The following is a 20,760-nucleotide window of genomic DNA, read 5'->3' on the forward strand; positions in this document are numbered from 1 at the left end:
ACTCACTGAGTGTGTACCCAGATGAGTGACAGAGAAAGAGAGAGAGGGCCTATTGAGAGATAGCAATAGATGGTTCTCTCAGCAGGTCTTAGATTCCACAAACCGTATAGGGTGTGCACTTTTGACACAATAAATGTGATCATGGCCATTTGAAACACTTTGAAACTATTTGGCACCTAAGTGAAATGTTTCCATCTTGCTAGCAGACTGTAAAAAAAAGAAAAAAAAATAAGTGAAATGTTTATTTTGGTGAGCAAATAGTGATTGGCTGCCATTCTGGAGAAAAATTGGCTATGCTGGTCAGCAAGAGACAATATAGCAATCACCCAAGTGACTTCTCCCTAAGGGATTTCCAAAGGGAATTTTGACCATTTGTAATTTCTGCCTAATGCCCTGGTGTTAAAATGCTACCCCTGTGTAAGATGAGACTTCCCTGTACATGTACCAAGTGCAAAAACAGATGGGTGAATACAGGGTGGGGCCAGGAAAGGCTTTGCATTGAATTTTCCCATGAAAGATTACATAGGCAGACAATGAAATGGAAGGTATTCCTCTTGGTGGAATCACCATGGAGGTATACATAAAAAGGATGGCTTAGTTGGGTGTGGTGGTGCATGCCTCTAGTCCCAGCTACTTGAAAGGCTGAGGTGGGAGGATCACTTGAGCACAGGAATTTGAAGTTCAGTGAACTATGACCGAGCCATGGCACTCCAGCCTGGGCAAGAGAGCAAGACCCTGTCTCTTTAACAACAGCAAAAAAATTGGTTTGCCTGGGGACAAGGAGAGTTTTAGGATGGCTGATGCACCAACTATTTCCAAAGCTACAATTAAAGATTTTGCCTTCAGGGCAAGACACACTAACCTCATCCTCAAATCAGCTTTATTCATGATGTGTTGGACAGAACACATGGGAGTTAACAATGTGCGCCATTGATGGTTTAGGTGAGTGGTTATTATGCTGCTGTTAGAGTGCTATATCAATCTTTTAAAGTCAATCTCTCAATTTTTGTGCTGTCTAAATTCATTTCAGTCATCTTGTCTTGGTTATACTTCTGGTGTATATCAATGGAAAGTGTTAGAAGAAGGGCCTTAATATTCACATTCGTACTATATAGTATGGGCTTTGCACTATTGGAAATGGACCATTATAGGTTAAGAGGGAGTAACAAATTTAGTAGTTTGCCTGGGAAACAGACTGTAGAATGAGCTAGAAAGTAGAACGAGCCAAATGCAAAAGAAATAACAGGTTGGCTGCTCCTGTTAGGTGTGCACAGTGTGGTAGAAACTGATGGAGTCACCTCATTTCTGGCTCACAGCTCCTCTGAAAGGATGTATGATTCACACCACATTAATAAGAGGCTGAGTATTCAAGTATTGATTCCTAATGGTGATCATTCATTTCTTGTGACCAGAGCACTTATAGCCAGGTTATCAATTAAGGGACCTTGGATGCTTGGTAAGCGGAGAATCAAGGCAAGATAAGGGAAGAACTTGAGAGCTATTTTATCATTTACGTTAGCTGCAGTAGGTGAACTACACTCACAACAATGTCTACCACTCTAGGGAGAAAAGTCCTTATCCCCCAAATTCAATCCTTGTTCTTTGGCAAAATCCTGCCAACAGTCTGTTTTGAGGCTCCCATTTTTAGACTTCACACAGGTCAGCCCCTCTATTAGCACTGTCTTTCTGAAAAAGGGAACAAGTGATTATTTACCTTCCATAATTCACTTTTCTCTCCACTGCCACCACCCTAGTCCAAGCCATCATCTCTTACCTGAATTCTTTTTTTTTTTTTTTTTGAGACAGAGTCTCACTTTGTTGCCCAGGCTAGAGTGAGTGCCGTGGCGTCAGCCTAGCTCACAGCAACCTCAAACTCCTGGGCTCGAGTGATCCTTCTGCCTCAGCCTCCCGAGTAGCTGGGACTACAGGCATGTGCCACTATGCCTGGCTAATTTTTTATATATATATATCAGTTGGCCAATTAATTTCTTTCTGTTTATAGTAGAGACGGGGTCTCGCTCTTGCTCAGGCTGGTTTTGAACTCCTGACCTTGAGCAATCCGCCCGCCTCGGCCTCCCAAGAGCTAGGATTACAGGCGTGAGCCACAGCGCCCGGCCCTGAATTCTTGAAATGGCCTCCTAGCTACACTCCCTGCTTCTATCTGTATCCCCATTAAATTTGTCCCAAACAATAGCCAGAGGGATCATCACTCCTCTGCCCCAAACCCTGCAATGGCTTATTCTTTCATTGTGAGTAAAAGTAAAGTACTTGACTGAAAGACTGAATGATGGCATGGTCTGCATTCTGCCTCCTCCTTACTCTCTCTACTCTTCTTACACTCTCTTACCATTCCTCAGATATACTAAGCATTCGCCAACCTGGGGGCCTTTGCACTTGCTGTCACTCTGATTGGCATTTTCCCCAGATATCCACATGGCTTCTTCTCTTATTCTGGTCTCAAATGCCAGTTAATCTGAGAGGCTTTCCTTGACCATCTGAAGTGAAGTAGCATCCCTCCCACCAACATGCCGCATTCCCCTTTCCCTGCTTTTTCTTCATAGCTCTCATCACCACCTCCACTTTTAGTGTTAGATATTTGCTTATTACCTGTCAAACACTCACTCCATCTGCCTCAGCCCACTAAGAATGTAGGCTCCAGAAGAGGAGGGGCTTTGGTTCACTGCCATATCCTGAGCAACTGGAACAGTGTCTGGTATTGCGTAGACACTCGGTATTTGTTGAATGAGTGAATTCCACTTAGTCTTGGTTTTTTGAAGTTTTACCCTGGCTTTCTGTTACCCTATTTCTTCAGACACACGTGACAGATCAATGTTATGATGTCATTCTCCTAAATGGTAGCTAACCTTTATTGGGCACTCACTCAAACCCATATACATTGCTAGGAGTTTTATATGAATTTTCTCATTTTATCCTAACAATATGAGGAGATAAATATGTACTATTATTCTCATTTTACTGATGAGGAACTGATGCACTGAGATTTTAAATAACTTGCTAATATGTGGTGCAGCTGTGACTGGCACTTGAGCAGCTTGACTCTAATCTTGTGTTCTTAGTCACAAAGTTTGGGTGGCAGAAGCTTCTGTGAGGCTTTAGACTCACAGACAGGTGAAGACAAGAGTGAAGAGGGCATAGCAATTTTAGCCCAAGGGAGAGAAAATTATAAAAAAAAGTGCTTATCCTCTCTTATATTTAAATTGATGCCTAAAAGTTTTCATCATATATTTTAAATAGTTGCAATGGATATCAATACTGACTTTTAAAGATAAAACTATTACATCACTTGGTTTTTTGTTGTTTTCTTTTGAGACAGCATCTTGCCATGTTGCCCCAGGTAGAGTGCAGTGGCATCATCATAGCTCACTGCAACCTCAAACTCCTGGGCTCAAGAGATCCTCCTGCTTCAGCCTCCCAAATAGCTGGAACTCTAGGTGTGTGCCACCACATCTGTTATAATTCTTTTGAATTGAGTAATCATCACAATAATCTTTAGTATATAGCTGATCAAAATGACACAAGACAAATTTTAATAACACATAAACATAAAAGGTAATTTTTTTTTTTTAGACAGTCTCTCTTTGTTGCCCAGGCTAGAGTGAGTGCCATGGCATCAGCCTAGCTCACAGCAACCTCAAACTCCTGGGCTCAAGTGATCCTCCTGTCTCAGCCTCCTGAATAGCTGGGACTACAGGAGCATGCCACAACACCCAGCTAATTTTTTCTATTTTTAGTAGATATGGGGTCTCGCTCTTGCTCAGGCTGGTCTCAAACTCCTGAGCTTAGGCAGTCCTCCCACCTTGGCCTTCCAGAGTGCTAGGATTATAGGCATGAGCCACCACACCCGACCGAATATTTCTTTTTTATGAACCTGACATTATGAACATAAGACTATTTCTTACTGCTAGATTAACAGAGTTCAGTTTCAATTTTATTCCTTTTTTTGTTTCATAGATACAAGTGCTGAGAAATATTATTCACATAAACAGATGGGAATACTAGTAGTTTTGTTGTAGGAATGTCAATCAATTCTTTGGGTTTTTTTCTGGGTTATATGTCAAAAATCAAACAGTGTTCTTTCATCAGCTGACGACTCAATTAAGTCCACCATTAATTTTGTTGAAAGCAAAGCACTGGAAACCTCCTGACTTGCAAAAGAATTTATTATGCTGTTATTAGAGTCAAGTCATTCACTTTCTCAAGTGACTTTTAATTATACTAATTGCTCTCAGAAGCATTTAGGCAGGCTTGAGAAATTTGAGATATCGTTAATTTCATCACATCTTTAGCATTACAATATCACAGTAATTTAAATATATTTTAGTTGTAGGTACAGATTTAGGTCAACTTATTGTATATAATCATACAAATTAGCAACACCATTCTGTCAAACCACTTAACCAAATCAGATTTACTTTCGGTCAGAAAAATTCTGACTTCACTTTTCAAGTCAAATGATTCAATGATCACATTTAATTTCTGAATGATCAGAAGGTGTTAACAAGTGTCCCAATGATCACATTTAACTTCTGAATTCCAAGACATAAATGTCATGGGGCCTTGATACGAATTTGCCCCGAAATAAAGTAAGGTGCAGTTCCTTTCAGGCATTTCTAACCCATGCTATCCTTGCCTTGTTCCAGGGCAGTCTCTCAGGCAAAATGCTGCCTCTGACTGCACTGGGGTGGGTGAGACAAGATCTTTACATGTAAATTCCTATAACTACCGTCCATTCTCTAATATGTTTGAATTCAGAACATCCCAATACAGGCCCAAATACGCCACTTTTAGTGCCTTGTCTCGCTTTTAAGGTATCAGGGAAGCACACAGCACCGTCTGAACAGCAGCACTAAGTTAGAGGAATGATTTTTACAACCTGAGAAGACAGCTGCTCCCCTTTTCTTCTCATCTACCTCAGGGCAGGAGTGGCAGCCCACTCCGAGACGGTTCCGGCTAAGCCCCGACTACCAGTTGGCTTGTCCCGGGCGGGGAAAGATGGCCAGGCAGACGCCGCGGCCCAGACAGGACAAGCCGCTGACTCCAGAGATGGAATTGCCATTTTGGAGATTAGGAAACGGACTCCGCCGCGCTAAAGGGCCCAAGAAGAAAGCCAGAACCCCGGGCAGGAACCCAGTAGAGAGGTAGGGGAAGACTGTTGGTGTAACGCAGCTCAGCGAGGGCCGGAAGTCGGCACCAGGGCTCCCTCACGCCTTGAGCCGGAAGTGAGGAAGGTGCGGCTTGTCCTTTGCCAGCTGAAACTAGGAGGCACGCGGGGAGTCGGCAAGGGGAAGAGTGTTTGTGTGACACTGCCGGCGGCGTGGAGAGGGTGGGATGGGGAAGGGTTTCGTTGTAGGGGCACACGGAAGGGACGGATATCGCTGTGACACCTCAGGGACGCTCTGAGGGGACGGATGTGTGGCACGGGTGCGCGCTGAAGGAGCCGGCGGAACCGGGTGGCCATGGGGATGTGGGCATCGCTGGACGCGATGTGGGAGATGCCGGCCGAGAAGCGCATCTTCGGGGCCGTGCTGCTTTTCTCCTGGACAGTGTATCTTTGGGAGACCTTCCTAGCACAGCGGCAGGTGAGCCTAGACAGGGCCCACCTGACCCCAACCACAGGCCAGCCCTAAGCGAACCTCTGCCTCGACCCTGAGTCTCTTGATGATTGATACAGTTCCAGCACCAGTAGTCTCTACCCTGTGGTCCCCACTAGTCTCCTAACTTGGTCCGACGGCGGGCTGTGGCTTTGAGCGGGTCTTGGTGCCTCAGGGAAGTTTCCTGTAACGTTTTCATGGGACCCTAGTCAGTTAGGGCCTGAAGAAAGGGAAGGGCTGCTGCCTTATCAGGCTTGAACTCTTGTGTCTGCCCTACGGTTTCCTTAGGATCCTTGGGGCCCAGACTTAGCCTCCTTTCTTTGGCATAATCCTTTAAGAGGAAGTTGTTAAAAAAAAAAAAGAGAGAGAGAGAGAGATTGCTAAAATTTTAGAAACAAATTTCCCCATGACATTTGTGTAGTCATGTTTAACACAGGATTTTCCAATCTTTCCAAGCACCTGCACTCGTTTTTTCCTCCTTAAAGTGCATATATTGTCTTTGCTCAAAAAATCTTTTTTTTTTTAATTCAGAATATTACGGGGGTACAAACGTTTTGGTTACATGAATTACCTTTGTACAGTTTGAGTCAAAGTTATAAGTGTGTCCATCACCCAGACAGTGTGTATGTACCCATTAGGTGTGAATTTACCCATCCTCCCACCTCCTTTTATGTGCTTGGTTTCCTTTGAATTTTACTACTATATGTACACGTAAGTATTGATCATTTAGTTCCAGTTTAATAGTGAGTACATGTAGTGTTTGTTTTTCCATTCTTGAGATACTTAGAATGGTCTCCAGTTCTATCCAGGTTCTTACAAAAGGTGTTAGTTCACCATTTTTATGGCTGAGTTAATACTCCATGGTATACATATACTACATTTTATTAATCCATTGGTGGGCACTTGGGTTGTTTCTACATCTCTGTGAATTGTGCTGCTAGAAATATTCAAGTGCAAGTGTCTTTTTTTTTTTTTATAAAAAATACTTGTTTTTCATAAAAGCATCTTCATTATTTTTGTTTAAAAAATTAAAACAGTAAAGTAGAAAGTGAAAGTTACTTAATAACAATTCCCTAGCTAAAACCATGACTAACAGCTGGATGGATTAGAGATACGAACTTTTTTTCTTTTTGAGACAGAGTCTCACTCTGTTGCCTGGGATAGAGTGCCATGGCATCAGCCTAGCTCACAGCAACCTCAAACTCCTGTCTCAGCCTCCCAAGTAGCTGGGACTACAGGCATGCGCCACCATGCCCAGCTAATTTATTTTTTTCTATATATTTTTAGTTGGCCAATTTCTTTCTGTGTTTAATAGAGACGAAGTCTTGCTCTTGCTCAGGCTGGTTTCGAACTCCTGACATTGAGTGATCCTTCCACCTCCCTCAGCCTCCCAGAGTGCTAGGATTACAGGCATGAGCCACCATGCCCAGCCTATGAACTTTTAAATGAGATTGACTTCAAGTTCAACTGACAGTTTCATTGCAGTCTCTTCACTGCTGATTTGCTTTACCTACCTACACTCTTCTGTGTTGTCACTGAACTATGTTGTTAACGGTTATGAAAACCTTTTTCTCTCTTTAAGTGCTGCAACTGTTTTTCTTGATCGTTACAGGCTTTATCCTCTGCAAATTTTTTCTTTTGGTTTACATTCTACATGAATGTGTAAACTAAAAATTTAATTGTTTTCTGTATCTGTCGATGTCCAAGATATTTAAAGGTAGGTGTTGAGCTGTATAGCTAGGTACTCTGACATAGCTCTTTGGATAGCTTCATTCATGTAGAATCTTGCTGGCCTAGCGAAGACCTTTTTCATAAAGTAAAGGTAGTGTTTGGTGTCTAAATTGGGGGGATGAGGTACTGAATGTCTATCTTACTTTAATAATAAGCCTAATTATAGTAACTACTTTTTTTTTTTTTTGAGACAGAGTCTCACTTTGTTGCCCAGGCTAGAGTGAGTGCCATGGCGTCAGCCTCGCTCACAGCAACCTCAGTCTCCTGGGCTCCAGCGATCCTGCTCAGCCTCCCGAGTAGCTGGGACTACAGGCATGCGCCACCATGCCCGGCTAATTTTTTGTATATATATTTTTAGTTGGTCAATTAATTTCTTTCTATTTTTGGTAGAGACGGTGTCTCGCTCAGGCTGGTTTCGAACTCCTGACCTTGAGCAATCTGCCTGCCCTGGCCTCCCAAAGTGCTAGGATTACAGGCGTGAGCCACCGTGCCCGGCCAGTAACTACTTTTTGGTAGTATCTTTAATATGTTATGCTTTAATGTAATGCTCTCAGCTTTTAGTGGCACCCAAAAATATATACAGAAGTCATTTATTGTAAAACTGTCATAGAGGATGCAGACTATATATTGTTTGGTTCCCTGCATTATGTTCCATGAGCTGAAATTACCTTTTAGAATTTGGCATAATGAGAAAGTTAGTCTTTCTTGGAGACCTGATGTGTTTCTATTTGGCATTCCCAAAGTTTTCCTTAATTTGGCCTCTAGGACCAGATTTAATGACCAGCCTCAATATCTGTTAATACTTGTAGTTAACGTGTTTGCTTCTTTTCTTTTCTTTTTTTTTTTTTTGAGACAGAGTCTCGCTTTGTTGCCCAGGCTAGAGTGAGTGCAGTGGCATCAGCCTAGCTCACAGCAACCTCAATCTCCTGGGCTCAAGCAATCCTGCTGCCTCAGCCTCCCGAGTAGCTGGGACTGCAGGCATGTGCCACCATGCCCGGCCAGTTTTTTCTATGTATATTAGTTGGCCAATTAATTTGTTTCTATTTATAGTAGAGACGAGGTCTCTCTCTTGCTCAGGCTGGTTTCGAACTCCTGACCTCGAGCAATCCGCCCACCTTGGCCTCCCAGAGTGCTAGGATTACAGGTGTGAGCCACAGTGCCTGGCCCTCTTTTCTTAAATTTGTTTTCTGTATTATAGAACTTGTGTGATACTGTTACAAACTTGTGATGTTACAACTTGGTTTTACATATACAAAGTGAAGTGTGATGGCAACCTGATTTTAATTTTACTTAGCTAGCTTCAGATACTCTTGTTCTGCTTTTATCTTCTGCACCAGTTGTTTCATTGGTCAGTATACTTAATCAAGTGCAATATTTGTGCACATATAAAACAAATTCAACAGGCATAAGTGACAAGTTAATGCTATAAACCATTCAATGTTGCATCTTAATTGATTATTGTAATAAATAGTTGACTGTTTTTGTTAAAGTGTTTTCTTCAAAATCTTTCAGAGAAGGATATATAAAACGACGACTCATGTACCACCGGAGTTAGGACAGATCATGGATTCAGAAACATTTGAGAAATCTCGACTGTATCAACTGGATAAAAGTACTTTCAGCTTCTGGTCAGGACTTTATTCTGAAATTGAAGGCACTGTGAGTAATTTGCTTCTTTAAGACAGTCTCAAATTGTTTAATACTTTGTAATGTTTGTTTTCATTTTTGTATTTTTGTGACACAAAAGAGGGTACCACACCTACAAGTCCCAGAATGTTTTCTTAACCTTTGTTATTGTTAGTAATGGATGTGGAACAAAAGAGGCAGAAACATAACTGCTTAGTCAGTTGAAAATTGTAGAATATAGTAATTGTCACCCAGGGAGAAAAAGATCCTATTCCATTAGGATCCAGCTGAGATGTCATCTCTTCTAAGTCAAGTGTGAATAAGGAAGCATCCTATCATTACTCCTGTCAAAGTCCTTATCACATTGTGTTGAATTTGTGTGTTCAGTTGGCAGACTGGTAGTTCTTAAAGAAAGAGTACTTTAAGGTCTTGTTGATCATTTTATACCTTGTTCCTGCCTATAATAAGCACATAATTCCATCTTATTGAATGAAACAATGAATGTGAAGCCATTTTTACTTAGTAAAACAAGGGTCCAGTCTTACCCCCATGCTAAAAGAAGAGAGGCTGGCTGTATAGTGTAGAGAAATATTTTTTAATATATATATATATTTTTTTGTAGTCTCTCTTCCCTCTTCCCCTGCAGCCATTTTAGACATTTTTTTCCTAATCTCATCTTCCATGAAATTTTAACACCACAGATATATTGTATATCTATTTCAGTACTATGTGTATGTATATCTGTGCTTTATACATAAAAAAGAATAAGATTTTTTCCACCTCCAAGAACAATTGAAAAGGCATGGTGCAGAGGTTATGAGCAGATTCTAAGCCCAGGGAGCTTGAGTTTGGATGTCACCTATGCCACACCAGCTGTATGACTTCAAGCAAGCCACTCAACATTTACGTGCCTTAGTTTTCTCATACATAAAAGTGGTATGATAATAATAGTTTCTTATTTATAGTGTTGTTGAGGGGATTAAATGAGTTGATATGTGTAAGATGGTTAGAACAGTGCATGGTCCATTGTAAGTGCTCCGTAAGTATTGGCTATTATTATTTTTTCATCCTCCTGCTTATCATCATCATTATTCCTCCAGAGCTCTTTTAGACCCACCAGTACCATGAAGAGAAAGATTCCCAAGTTGAAAATAATTGTGATTAGCTACCATAATTGTTTCATGAGTTGTAGAAAAGAAACTGGCTGTATTAGCTTTTTAAAAATGATGACAAAATTGTCTAGCTAGTCACAAAATTTTCCTTGACAAATGTGGAATAGTAAGACTAGTGTGGTTTGATCCAAGTTATTAGAAACTGCTCTCATTTCCTCAAGGTGATGGAAAATGGCAAAGCTTCTGGAAGAGTTAAAATATGATATTTAGAAAAATTAATACATGATTTGGAAAATCACATTGCCTTTGGGAGACACAGCTATTGCTAGTAGTTAGTCTTTTCAATATTTACTTTTTTGGCCAAGCTGGTGGCTCACACCTGTAATCCTAGCACTGTGGGAGGCCAAGGAGGGAGTATTGCTTGAGCTCAGGAGTTTGAGGCTAGCCTGAGTAAGAGTGAGACCACATCTCTACTAAAGATAGAAAGAATTAGTTGGGCAACTAAAAATAGAAAAAATTGGCCAGGCGTGGTGGTGTGCTCCTGTAGTCCTAGCTACTTGGGAGGCTGAGGCAGGAGGATCACTTGAGCCCAGGAGTTTGAGGTTGCTGTGAGCTAAGCTGATGCCACGGCACTCTAGCCCAGGTAACAGAGACTCTGTCTCAAAAAAAAATTTTTTTTTAATTATATTTTTACTAATCCAAGGCTGGTATAGTTATTGATATATTGAAGATTATTAATATTAAAACTTGATGCCTTCCAATCAAGCCAGGAAAGGAAGCATTATTGTGGATTAAATTTGGCTTTGTTAATTTATCTGGATATTTCTTCTGTTATAGACAGGGCTTAAGTAGGAAATCAGCTTTCAGAGAGACAGAAGTAGAGGTGGTGAATTTATACACCACCTTTCTGATGTTTGCTTCTTTTTTTTTTTTTTTTTTTTTTTTTGAGACAGAGTCTCACTTTGTTGTCCAGGCTAGAGTGAGTGCCGTGGCGTCAGCCTAGCTCACAGCAACCTCAAACTCCTGGGCTCAAGCGATCCTCCTGCCTCAGCCTCCCGAGTAGCTGGGACTACAGGCATGCGCCACCATGCCCGGCTAATTTTTTTATATATATCAGTTGGCCAATTAATTTCTTTCTATTTATAGTAGAGACGGGGTCTCGCTCTTGCTCAGGCTGGTTTTGAACTCCTGACCTTGAGCAATCCGCCCGCCTTGGCCTCCCAAGAGCTAGGATTACAGGCGTGAGCCACAGCGCCCGGCCTGATGTTTGCTTCTTGAAAGTTCTTTGACTTATCCCTACAGGGCCATGATAACATGACAGGAAAAGCATTTTCAGTCTCCTTGGTTGTCACTAGTAAATATTAAATAGTTCTAGGAAACATGGGCTATAGCTTGGTAATTATGGTTGGAGACTATAGGAATGGCTGTTTGTTCTAGGAGATAATAGAAAGAATACTTACATAAAGTGAGAGCTTTATAATGCTCTGTGGCTCAAACTAGAAGCAGTCCTGATGGGCTAAGACTGGGAACAGTAATAGTAGTCATCATGATTTTCACTTTATACAAAGTTTTTATATTGTTTTGTTTGATGTTTATAACAATGAAGTAAAAGGATAGGAATTATTATTCCCCCTTTATGGATAAGGAAGCAAAGGCTCAGAGAAATTAAAGGCTTCCCATTTAATGATCAAGGAATGTGCTGATAAGTGGGAAAACTGGATTTCAAGCTCTGCTCTTCTGAGTCTTTAAAATTACATTGGAGAAACCATTCTTGAAACTGTAAGAACTGCAACATGAATGTGCTAAATTTATCTCTGGGGAATTAGCAGCTGCGTTTCCCAATGTATAGGAAACACATTTTGTGATACTCTGAAACCCTGTTCTGTTTGGAAACAAGTTCATTAATTTCTATTTTGTGTTGATTAAAATTAATAGGTTTGTATGTTTGGGTCACAAAAAATAAGCGAGATTAACTTGGACTATTTTGCCTTGATAATTTCTCCCTGAGGGAACCTAAATAGAGCCTTTGTATGATCAATTATGGGTGCCATTGTTCATATAAATACGACAGAGCACCAGACAATGTCCAGCCCCTCTGAGACAGACTTTCCTTGATATATCACAGATGTCAATTAAGAGTCCACTTAAGGCCAGGCTCGGTGGCTCACGCCTGTAATCCTAGCACTCGGGAGGCCGAGGCAGGCGGATTGCTCAAGGTCAGGAGTTCAAAACCAGCCTGAGCAAGAGCGAGACCCCGTCTCTACTATAAAATAGAAAGAAATTAATTGGCCAACTAATATAAATAGAAAAAATTAGCCGGGCATGGTGGCCCATGCCTGTAGTCTCAGCTACTCGGGAGGCTGAGGCAGCAGGATTGCTTGAGTCCAGGAGTTTGAGGTTGTTGTGAGCTAGGCTGATGCCATGGCACTCACTCTAGCCTGGGCAACAAAGCAAGACTCTGTCTCAAAAAAAAAAAAAAAAAAAAGTCCACTTAAGAAATGGAATGATTGGGGAGTGGGGTTGACAGAGCAGAAAAGTTTAAATTGTTGCTTTTCCAATTTCTTCGAGTTTCTGTGTGGGCAGTTTTACCTTTTCGAGCCTGTTTTTCTCATCTTGAAAATGAGAAGCGGGGGTGGGGCGTGGTGGCTTACTCCTGTAATCTTAGCACTCTGAGAGGCCAAGGTGGGAAAATTGCTTGAGTTCTAGACCAGCCAGAGCAAGAGCAAGACCCCGTCTCAACTAAAAATAGAAAAATTAGCCAGGTATTGTGGCAAGCACCTGTTATCCCAGTTACTCGGGAAGCTGAGGCAGGAGGATTACTTGAGCCTAGGAGTTTGAGATTGCTGTGAGCTGTGATGACACCATGGTACTCTACATTGGACAACAGAGTGAGACTGTCTCAAAAAATAAATATAAAATGAGAAGTGGGTATGGTTTATGGCATGGACTAAGTAGTAAGGTAATGTAAATGAAACAGTATGGTGTTCAGCACATAGCAATTACTTAGTCATTGGGTTTCTTTGGGCAAGTTATTTTAACCTCTTTGAGTTACCTCATCTACAAAATAATGATAATTATACTCTCTGCCCTGCCTGCTTTTCAAAACTATAGTGAAATAGTATATGTGAAAGCACCGAAATTGTTTTTTTGGAATCATTAAATCATGCCATGGAACAACCCCAGAAGCATGCTTGGTGAGATTATCAAGATAGAGAAATATCACAGTTTACTGTGCTTTATTTTTCAGTTTCCAAAGAAAATTAAACAAGGTTTGGAACATCAGTTTTCAGATGTATTTATAGATTATTCAAAGTTCATATTAAAACTACCCTTGATACTTATTTAAAAGCTAGGCTTTAGGCCGGGCGCTGTGGCTCACGCCTGTAATCCTAGCTCTTGGGAGGCCGAGGCGGGCGGATTGCTCAAGGTCAGGAGTTCAAAACCAGCCTGAGCGAGACCCCGTCTCTACTATAAAATAGAAAGAAATTAATTGGCCAACTGATATATATATAAAAAAATTAGCCGGGCATGGTGGCGCATGCCTGTAGTCCCAGCTACCCGGGAGGCTGAGGCAGAAGGATCACTCGAGCCCAGGAGTTTGAGGTTGCTGTGAGCTAGGCTGACGCCACGGCACTCACTCTAGCCCGGGCAACAAAGTGAGACTCTGTCTCAAAAAAAAAAAAAAAAAAGCTAGGCTTTAATAATATTCATTCTAGCTTTCTACCAAAAGTATTACAAATCCTTAATTTTACACTATTTATTAGTATTGAGGGTAGGATGAAGGAAATGCCATCCCAGGTCAGTGAGCTCAACAACTAAGCATATGTCAAACAGTGGTGATAAAGCATGTCTTTTGGAAAAACAAGGTTGATGTCCAAGATTGACCTGGACATAGAGTTAGGGGAACCTTTAAAAAAGCAATTTATTAAAACAGTGCTTTATTTATTTACTTTTTTAAGACAGAGTCTCGTTCTGTTGCTTGGGCTACAGTGCCATGGTGTCAGCCTAGCTCACGGCAACCTCAAACTCCTGGGCTCAAGCGATTCTCCTGCCTCAGCCTCCTGAATAGCTGGGACAACAGGCACATGCCACCATGCCCACCTAATTTTTTCTATTTTTAGTTGCCTGGATAATTTTTTTTCTATTTTTTCATAGAGATGGGGTCTTGCTCATGCTCAGGCTGGTCTCAAACTCCAGAGCTCAAGCGATTCTCCCACCTTGGCCTCCCAGAGTGCTAGGATTACAGGCGTGAGCCACCTTGCCTGGCCTAAAACAGTGATTTTCAAACTTTAGTTTACATCAGATTGACCTGGAGACTACTGGGCCCCACTTGAGTTTCTGATTCAGTTGGTCTGGGGAGGGGCCTTAGAATTCTCATGTCTAACAAATTCCCAGAAGCTGCTGCTGTTATGCAGAGACCATATTTGAGACCCATGGTATTAAACCAATCTAAAATACTGAGAAAAATCTAAAAGATGGATAATATAAAGTGTGGGTGAGATTTGTGGGAAAACAGGAACACTCAAATACTGCTGATTGGGAGTGTAATTTGGTATAAACACTTTAGGGAACAAGCTGATAATACCAAATAAAGATAAAGCTCACCATGAATGGATCTAAAAAATGTAGATTATAAATAGAAATTGTAGAATGTTGAGTAAAATTTGCTGTCATTTACATACATCCTTAGAAAACATACATGAATCACTATGTTATTTATAGATACATATATAAAAATGGAAAGTAGATTGGCAGGATACCCATGAATAAGATAGTGCCCCAAACCCCTCCAAACCATCAAACCACAAGGAACTACATCAGAAGTCATGGGAATTTTGTGTTTCTAACTAAGGAATGTGATTGATTATTTTGTTCCTGAGCTCCTATTGAGAGAAAAAATAAATTGATGGCTCTTGACAAAATTTGTTCCACAAACTTAGTATTTGTTTTAGGAACCAGAATTTCTTAAGCATGCATTTTTTTCAAATTTTGAGCTGCTTCCTGGTTTCTAATGTCCTGGTGAGTTGGTCAATGTCTGTGTTCACTTTATCTGTCCAGGACAAAGGGGAGTGGTGCTGAGGGAGGGGCTTACTCCTATGAAGCCGACTCCTGCCTCACCTTTTCCTGACTTAGAGGAGACAGATTGTCCTATTCTGTCCCCTCATTTTGTAAGTGGACACAATTCTCTACTTCTGTACTTTGTCCTGATTGAAGAGGACTTTTTTTTTTTTTTTTTTTTTTAGCAGAAAAGACAATTATGGAGCCACATAGTATGGTTCAGATTCCATTTCTGTCACTCCTTAGCTGCGGGACTTTGGACAAGTTGTTTAACCTTTCTAAACTTGGTTCTTGATTCATAAGCTTTTGTCATGGTTTTTTTTTTTTTAAAGAACAGCTTTATTTTATTTATTTTTTAGAACAGCTTTATTGAGATAATTCACATACCATACAATTCACCTATATATTGTATACAGGAAAAATCATTGTTTTAACAGTCTAAACTTAGTATTTCAAAGGTTTGTGTTCGTCTGAATGCATAGTTAATCCTGAATGAGATAGGTCTTTTTATTATTATTATTATTATTTTTTTTTGAGACAGAGTCTCACTCTGTTGCCCAGGCTAGGGTGAGTGCTGTGGTGTCAGCCTAGCTCACAGCAACCTCAAACTCCTGGGCTCAAGCAATCCTCCTGCCTCAGCCTCCCGAGTAGCTGGGACTACAGGCATGCGCCACCATGCCCGGCTAATTTTTTCTATATATTTTTTAGTTGTTCAGCTAATTTGTTTCTATTTATAGTAGAGACAGGGTCTCGCACTTGCTCAGGCTGGTTTCGAACTCCTGACCTCAAGTAATCCGCCTGCCTCAGCCTCCCAGAGTGTTAGGATTACAGGCGTGAACCACCACGCCCAGCCTAGTCTTTTTATTTTAAGAGAAAATTATTTTGTCTTTTTTTCTTTATAACATATTCTCTCATATGATAGTTTGTAGTACTATTCAAATGTGACCAAAGTATGCTTTGTTTTATAGCTTATTCTTCTTTTTGGAGGAATACCTTATCTCTGGAGACTTTCTGGACGGTTCTGTGGTTATGCTGGCTTTGGATCTGAATATGAGGTATGTGATTCATTAGCTTACATTTGTCAGAATTTTTCTTTTTGCTTGGCAAGCTTTATGCTAAAATTAATTTTTTGGCTTCTACCATCATTAAACTTGCTTCTGTCTCTTTAGTCCTTTGTTACCTATGCTGTACTAGGATAACTCTAATTATTGTAATAAACCTTAGAATTTCAATAGCTATCACAACAGTTTATTTCTCAATCACATAATAGCCTAGTGTGAATATTTTTAGTTACAGGTTACTTTCCTACATGTGGTAAACCAGGGTAGGGTTAGGGTTAGGTCTCTTTTCATCTTGTGGATTTGTCATGTAGTGCCTCAGAGACAATGGAGAATGTATACCCTTTTCTTAACTTCCTTGGCTTCTAAGTGATACCTGTCTTTTGCATTCACATTTGATTGGTGAACCAGTCATTTGGTCTCACCCAGATGCAAGGGAACTGGGAAATTTAGTCTCTGGTTAGGTAGCTACTTCTTAGGAACAGTTCTATGCAATGAAAAGAGAAGCATGGATTTTGCTGAACCCATGCTAATCAGGTACTTCTGTGTCACATACATTTAACAGATACTTTAAACCCAAAAAGAGTATATCTCTTAGAATCTCCATTGAGCTGCTTGAGTTGACCATCCACTGTTCTAAGGCACTGTGCAAATCATTAAACCTGAGCCTACCTGCCTATAATGCATGCTATAACACTGCTTCCCATTGTTTGAAATCATGGATCTCTTCTAGGTGTATAGTGCCTTAGATTTTAACTCAGTTCATCCTAAGTCCTTTTTCTGTATACCTTTTTGTAAAGCAGCCGAATTCTTTTAAGACCTCTTCTTCCTGTGAAATCTCTATATCTTCACTTTGATTTTGACTCTTGATTTTGACCTGCTGTATGTAGTATGGCCGTTTATTTACATATTCTCTGCATTGTTTCAGAAACAATTGAAGGTGGTTTCTTATAAATACCATGGCCTGCAGTTATCTTGTTTTATTTATTTTTTTACTTTTCATCTATCTCTCTGACAAGACTTTTAAGCTCTAAGGAGACAGAGGTTTTATGCATTTTCTTCACTGCAGTGTCACCAGTGCCTAGAACAAGGCTAGTCAGAGTAGGTATTCCATAAATGTTTGTTGAATGAATGAACACAAGCCACATACATATGCATATAAAAAGTATTCTTTATCTTAATGGGATCATATTTTATGTAATGTTCTGAGACATTATTTTTGCATTTAACAATGTATTAGAGATCTTTTCCTGTCTGTTTACATAGGCCTTTGTTTTCTTTAAGGTGGCATGGTACTAGCAGTCTTTGCTTGATATGATGTACACAAATTTCATTTACCATAGTTTAGTTCAATAACACCAGTCCAACAATACAGTTCACATTTTAGTTACCACAGTATATTATGTGAATGGTTGCATAAAGTACAAACTTACCTGCCAGCTCTTCAGTTCACAAATTACTGTGCCAGGTGTCCTCAAACTATGGCCCATGAGTCACATGCGGGTGTTTTTGCCCGTTTTTGTTTTTTTTTTTTCTCACTCTTTTTTTTTTTTGAGACAGAGTCTCACTCTGTTGCCCAGGCTAGAGTGAGTGCCGTGGCGTCAGCCTGGCTCACAGCAACCTCAAACTCCTGGGCTCAAGCAATCCTCCTGCCTCAGCCTCCCAAGTAGCTGGGACTACAGGCATGTGCCACCATGCCTGGCTAATTTTTTGTATATTTATATTTTTAGTTGGTCAATTAATTTCTTTCTATTTTTGGTAGAGACGGGGTCTCGCTCAGGCTGGTTTCGAACTCCTGACCTTGAGCAATCCACCCGTCTTGGCCTCCCAAAGTGCTAGGATTACAGGCGTGAGCCACTGCGCCCGGCCCCGTTTGTTTTTTTAATTCAAAATAAGATATGTTCAGTGTGCATAGGAATTTGTTCATAGTCTTTTTTAAACTGTAGTCTGGCCCTCCAACGATCTGAGGGACAGTGAACTGGCCTCCTGTTTAAAAAGTTTGAGGACCCCTGCCTATGCAAATGCTCATGATCATTAGTGACCGATTATGTCAATTTTTTCAAAGTCTGTCAGTGATTGGTTATTGCACATATCTTAATCATCTGTTCAAAGTGTATGGTATATAGCTCTCCCATCTATAAAACCCACATGACATTTTATAACAATGGATGACTGAAAGAGAGAATTGGCCAACAAAAGTGAAAGTACAGCAAAAAAATGAAAACTTGGCACTGGAAGTGAAATTCAAATCTAACGTAAATGGAATCGTAGAAGAAATAGTTGACTCTGGGACTGCTGCCACTGTACCATTAGATGGTAGGTAAGTGTGCAGCCAGAGGAACTTTGTGAACGTGACTTTATTGATATAAATGAGAAAAGTGGTTGTGATAAAAAGACTGGTGGTGTCGCAGAGATAGTAATACTGGCAACAACTCTCACATTAAAGGATCTTTGAAGATATTTCAAATTGAAAGTTCAAAGGATAAAATGTTAGAAGTTGATCTAACCTTAGAGAGGAGTATGATAATCCACCAAGGCAGAGACGAGATGGTCTGAGCATTGTTCAAACTGCTCTTAAGTCTTTTTACAAAAGGAAAGGGTTTTTTCTTTTTTAGAAAAACCAATATTTCTCAATATTTCTAATGTTTTAAATTTCAGTGTACTAAAAAACATTAGTTTTATTTTTCTATTTCTCTGTACATTTAGAGTTCACAGAGAGTTTTCAGTATTTTTTTCCTTGAGACAGGGTCTTGTTCTGCCTCCTGGGCCAGAGTGCAGTGGTGTCATTATGGCTCACTGCAACTTAAGACTCCTGGGCTCAAGTTACTCTCCTGCCTCAGCCTCCCAAGTAGCTGGGACTACAGGTGTGCACCACCACGCCTGGCTAATTTTTTCTATTTTTCATAGAGATGGGGTCTCACACTTGCTTAGGCTGATCTTGAACTTCTGGCCTCAAGGGATCCTTGTGCCTTGGCCTCCCAAAGTGCTAGGATCACAGGCATGAGCCACTGTGCCCAGCCCAGTTTTCAGTATATTGATCGCAATTTTTATTTTTATTTTTTTTAGACCTGGATCAGTATCAAAGACCACAATTTTTAAAGATGACAGAATAATCATAATTTTTTATATGATTATTAAGATCACTCTATAGAGTTTGAGTTTACACAGTGAGTCATTTTTATGGTTCCACACTGCTGTGTAAAGCAAGAACTGCCTAGATTCATTATAAGCATGTATCATTAATTTAATTATTTGCCTATTGATAGGTTGGTTTTAAATTTTTCTTGTTACAAATAAAGCTACAGTGTGCATCTTTTACCTAAATCTTTATGCATATGTATAAATATTTATTGAATTAACTAGGTGAAAAATAATCTGCAGTTAAAATTTTGATGCTGTCAAATTCCCTCCTCAATAGATGAGTTGATGGGCCAGGAAACAGGTTAGTATTATGCTGATGTGGGTCTTCCATGAGTGTGTGGGGGGGGGTCCTCGGGTGCCTGAGGACCAAGTAACTGATTCACCAAGTAACTGATGGGAGTTTCCCTTATCAATATAAGGGTAGAAAACTTAGTAGATGCTCACAGCATATGTGGAGAAAATTTTCTCACACAGAGATTAGGATATATAAAATAAAAATAATTTATCTTTTTAGAAGGAGAGAGATAGAGAGTGAGTGAGTAGGAGAGAGAAAAAGGAAATAAGGGAAAAAGAGAGAGGGGAGTTGTGTGGCAAGGTGCCCGAAAGAGAAGGGAGTTAAGCTGTGCAGAGGCTGAGAGGATTGTTGGTTTTTTTTGGTTTTTTTTTGAGACAGAGTCTCGCTTTGATGCCCAGCCTAGAGTGAGTACCATGGCATCAGCCTAGCTCACAGCAACCTCAAACTCCTGGGGTCAAGTGATCCTCCTGCCTCAGCCTCCTGAGTAGCTGGGACTACAGGCATGCACCACCATGCCCAGCTAATTTTTTCTATATATATTAGTTGGCCAATTAATTTGTTTCTATTTATAGTAGAGATGGGGGGTCTCGCTCAGGCTGGTTTTGAACTCCTGACCTCGAGCAATCCACCCGCCTCGGCCTCCCACAGTGCTAGGATTACAGGTGTGAGGATTGTTGGTTTTTATGGGGAGAAAGAGAAAGGGAAATAAATAGTGATTGTTGTCAATTGATAACAGAGTGGCTGTGGTGTAATTTGCAGGAGACAGCTGCATGACATCAGGTTGTTGTCTTTCCTGTTTTTTTTCCATTCCTGGAGACTTAGTTGTCTCAGAAATGTAGTCAGGCTTATTGTTGGGGATGTGATCTGCCCCTGAGATATGGTTTTGGGCAGGAAACTCAGGAACTCCTTGAGGCTATAAAACAAATTCTAAAGGGCAGTGAACTGATAAATGTAAAGAGAACAATTTACATGTCCTTTCTGTTTGTTTCAGTCTGTTCAGCTCTTTTTAGATGTTGTAAAAACAGAACCCTGGATCCCTGCAAGGTGCCTGTCTTCAAGGGAGAGAGGAAGGGAGAGAAAGAGAGAGAGCGTGCACAGGCACTGTGTGCAGGAGATCAAGCAGAGAG

At 40.6% G+C, this 20,760-nt stretch overlaps 1 protein-coding gene across 2 annotated transcripts in view; it reads left to right on the forward strand.

The window, feature by feature from the left end:
* Positions 1-5,360: 5,360 nt before the first annotated feature.
* The window catches only part of ZMPSTE24 (zinc metallopeptidase STE24), a 43,712-nt gene continuing 28,312 nt past the window's right edge, over positions 5,361-20,760 (forward strand). Inside the window, exons 1-3 of one of the 2 annotated variants that reach the window (XM_012735765.3) lie at positions 5,361-5,600; positions 8,856-9,002; positions 16,108-16,194. In XM_012735765.3, the coding sequence (XP_012591219.2) occupies positions 5,478-5,600; positions 8,856-9,002; positions 16,108-16,194 (357 nt within the window). In that variant the 5' untranslated portion in view covers positions 5,361-5,477. Of the gene's footprint in view, positions 5,601-8,833; positions 9,003-16,107; positions 16,195-20,760 lie in introns of both variants that reach the window. The other variant, XM_075996999.1, reaches the window with a different exon arrangement.

Source organism: Microcebus murinus, chromosome 2, assembly GCF_040939455.1.
Source record: "Microcebus murinus isolate Inina chromosome 2, M.murinus_Inina_mat1.0, whole genome shotgun sequence".
Classification (NCBI taxonomy): Eukaryota; Metazoa; Chordata; class Mammalia; order Primates; family Cheirogaleidae; genus Microcebus; species Microcebus murinus.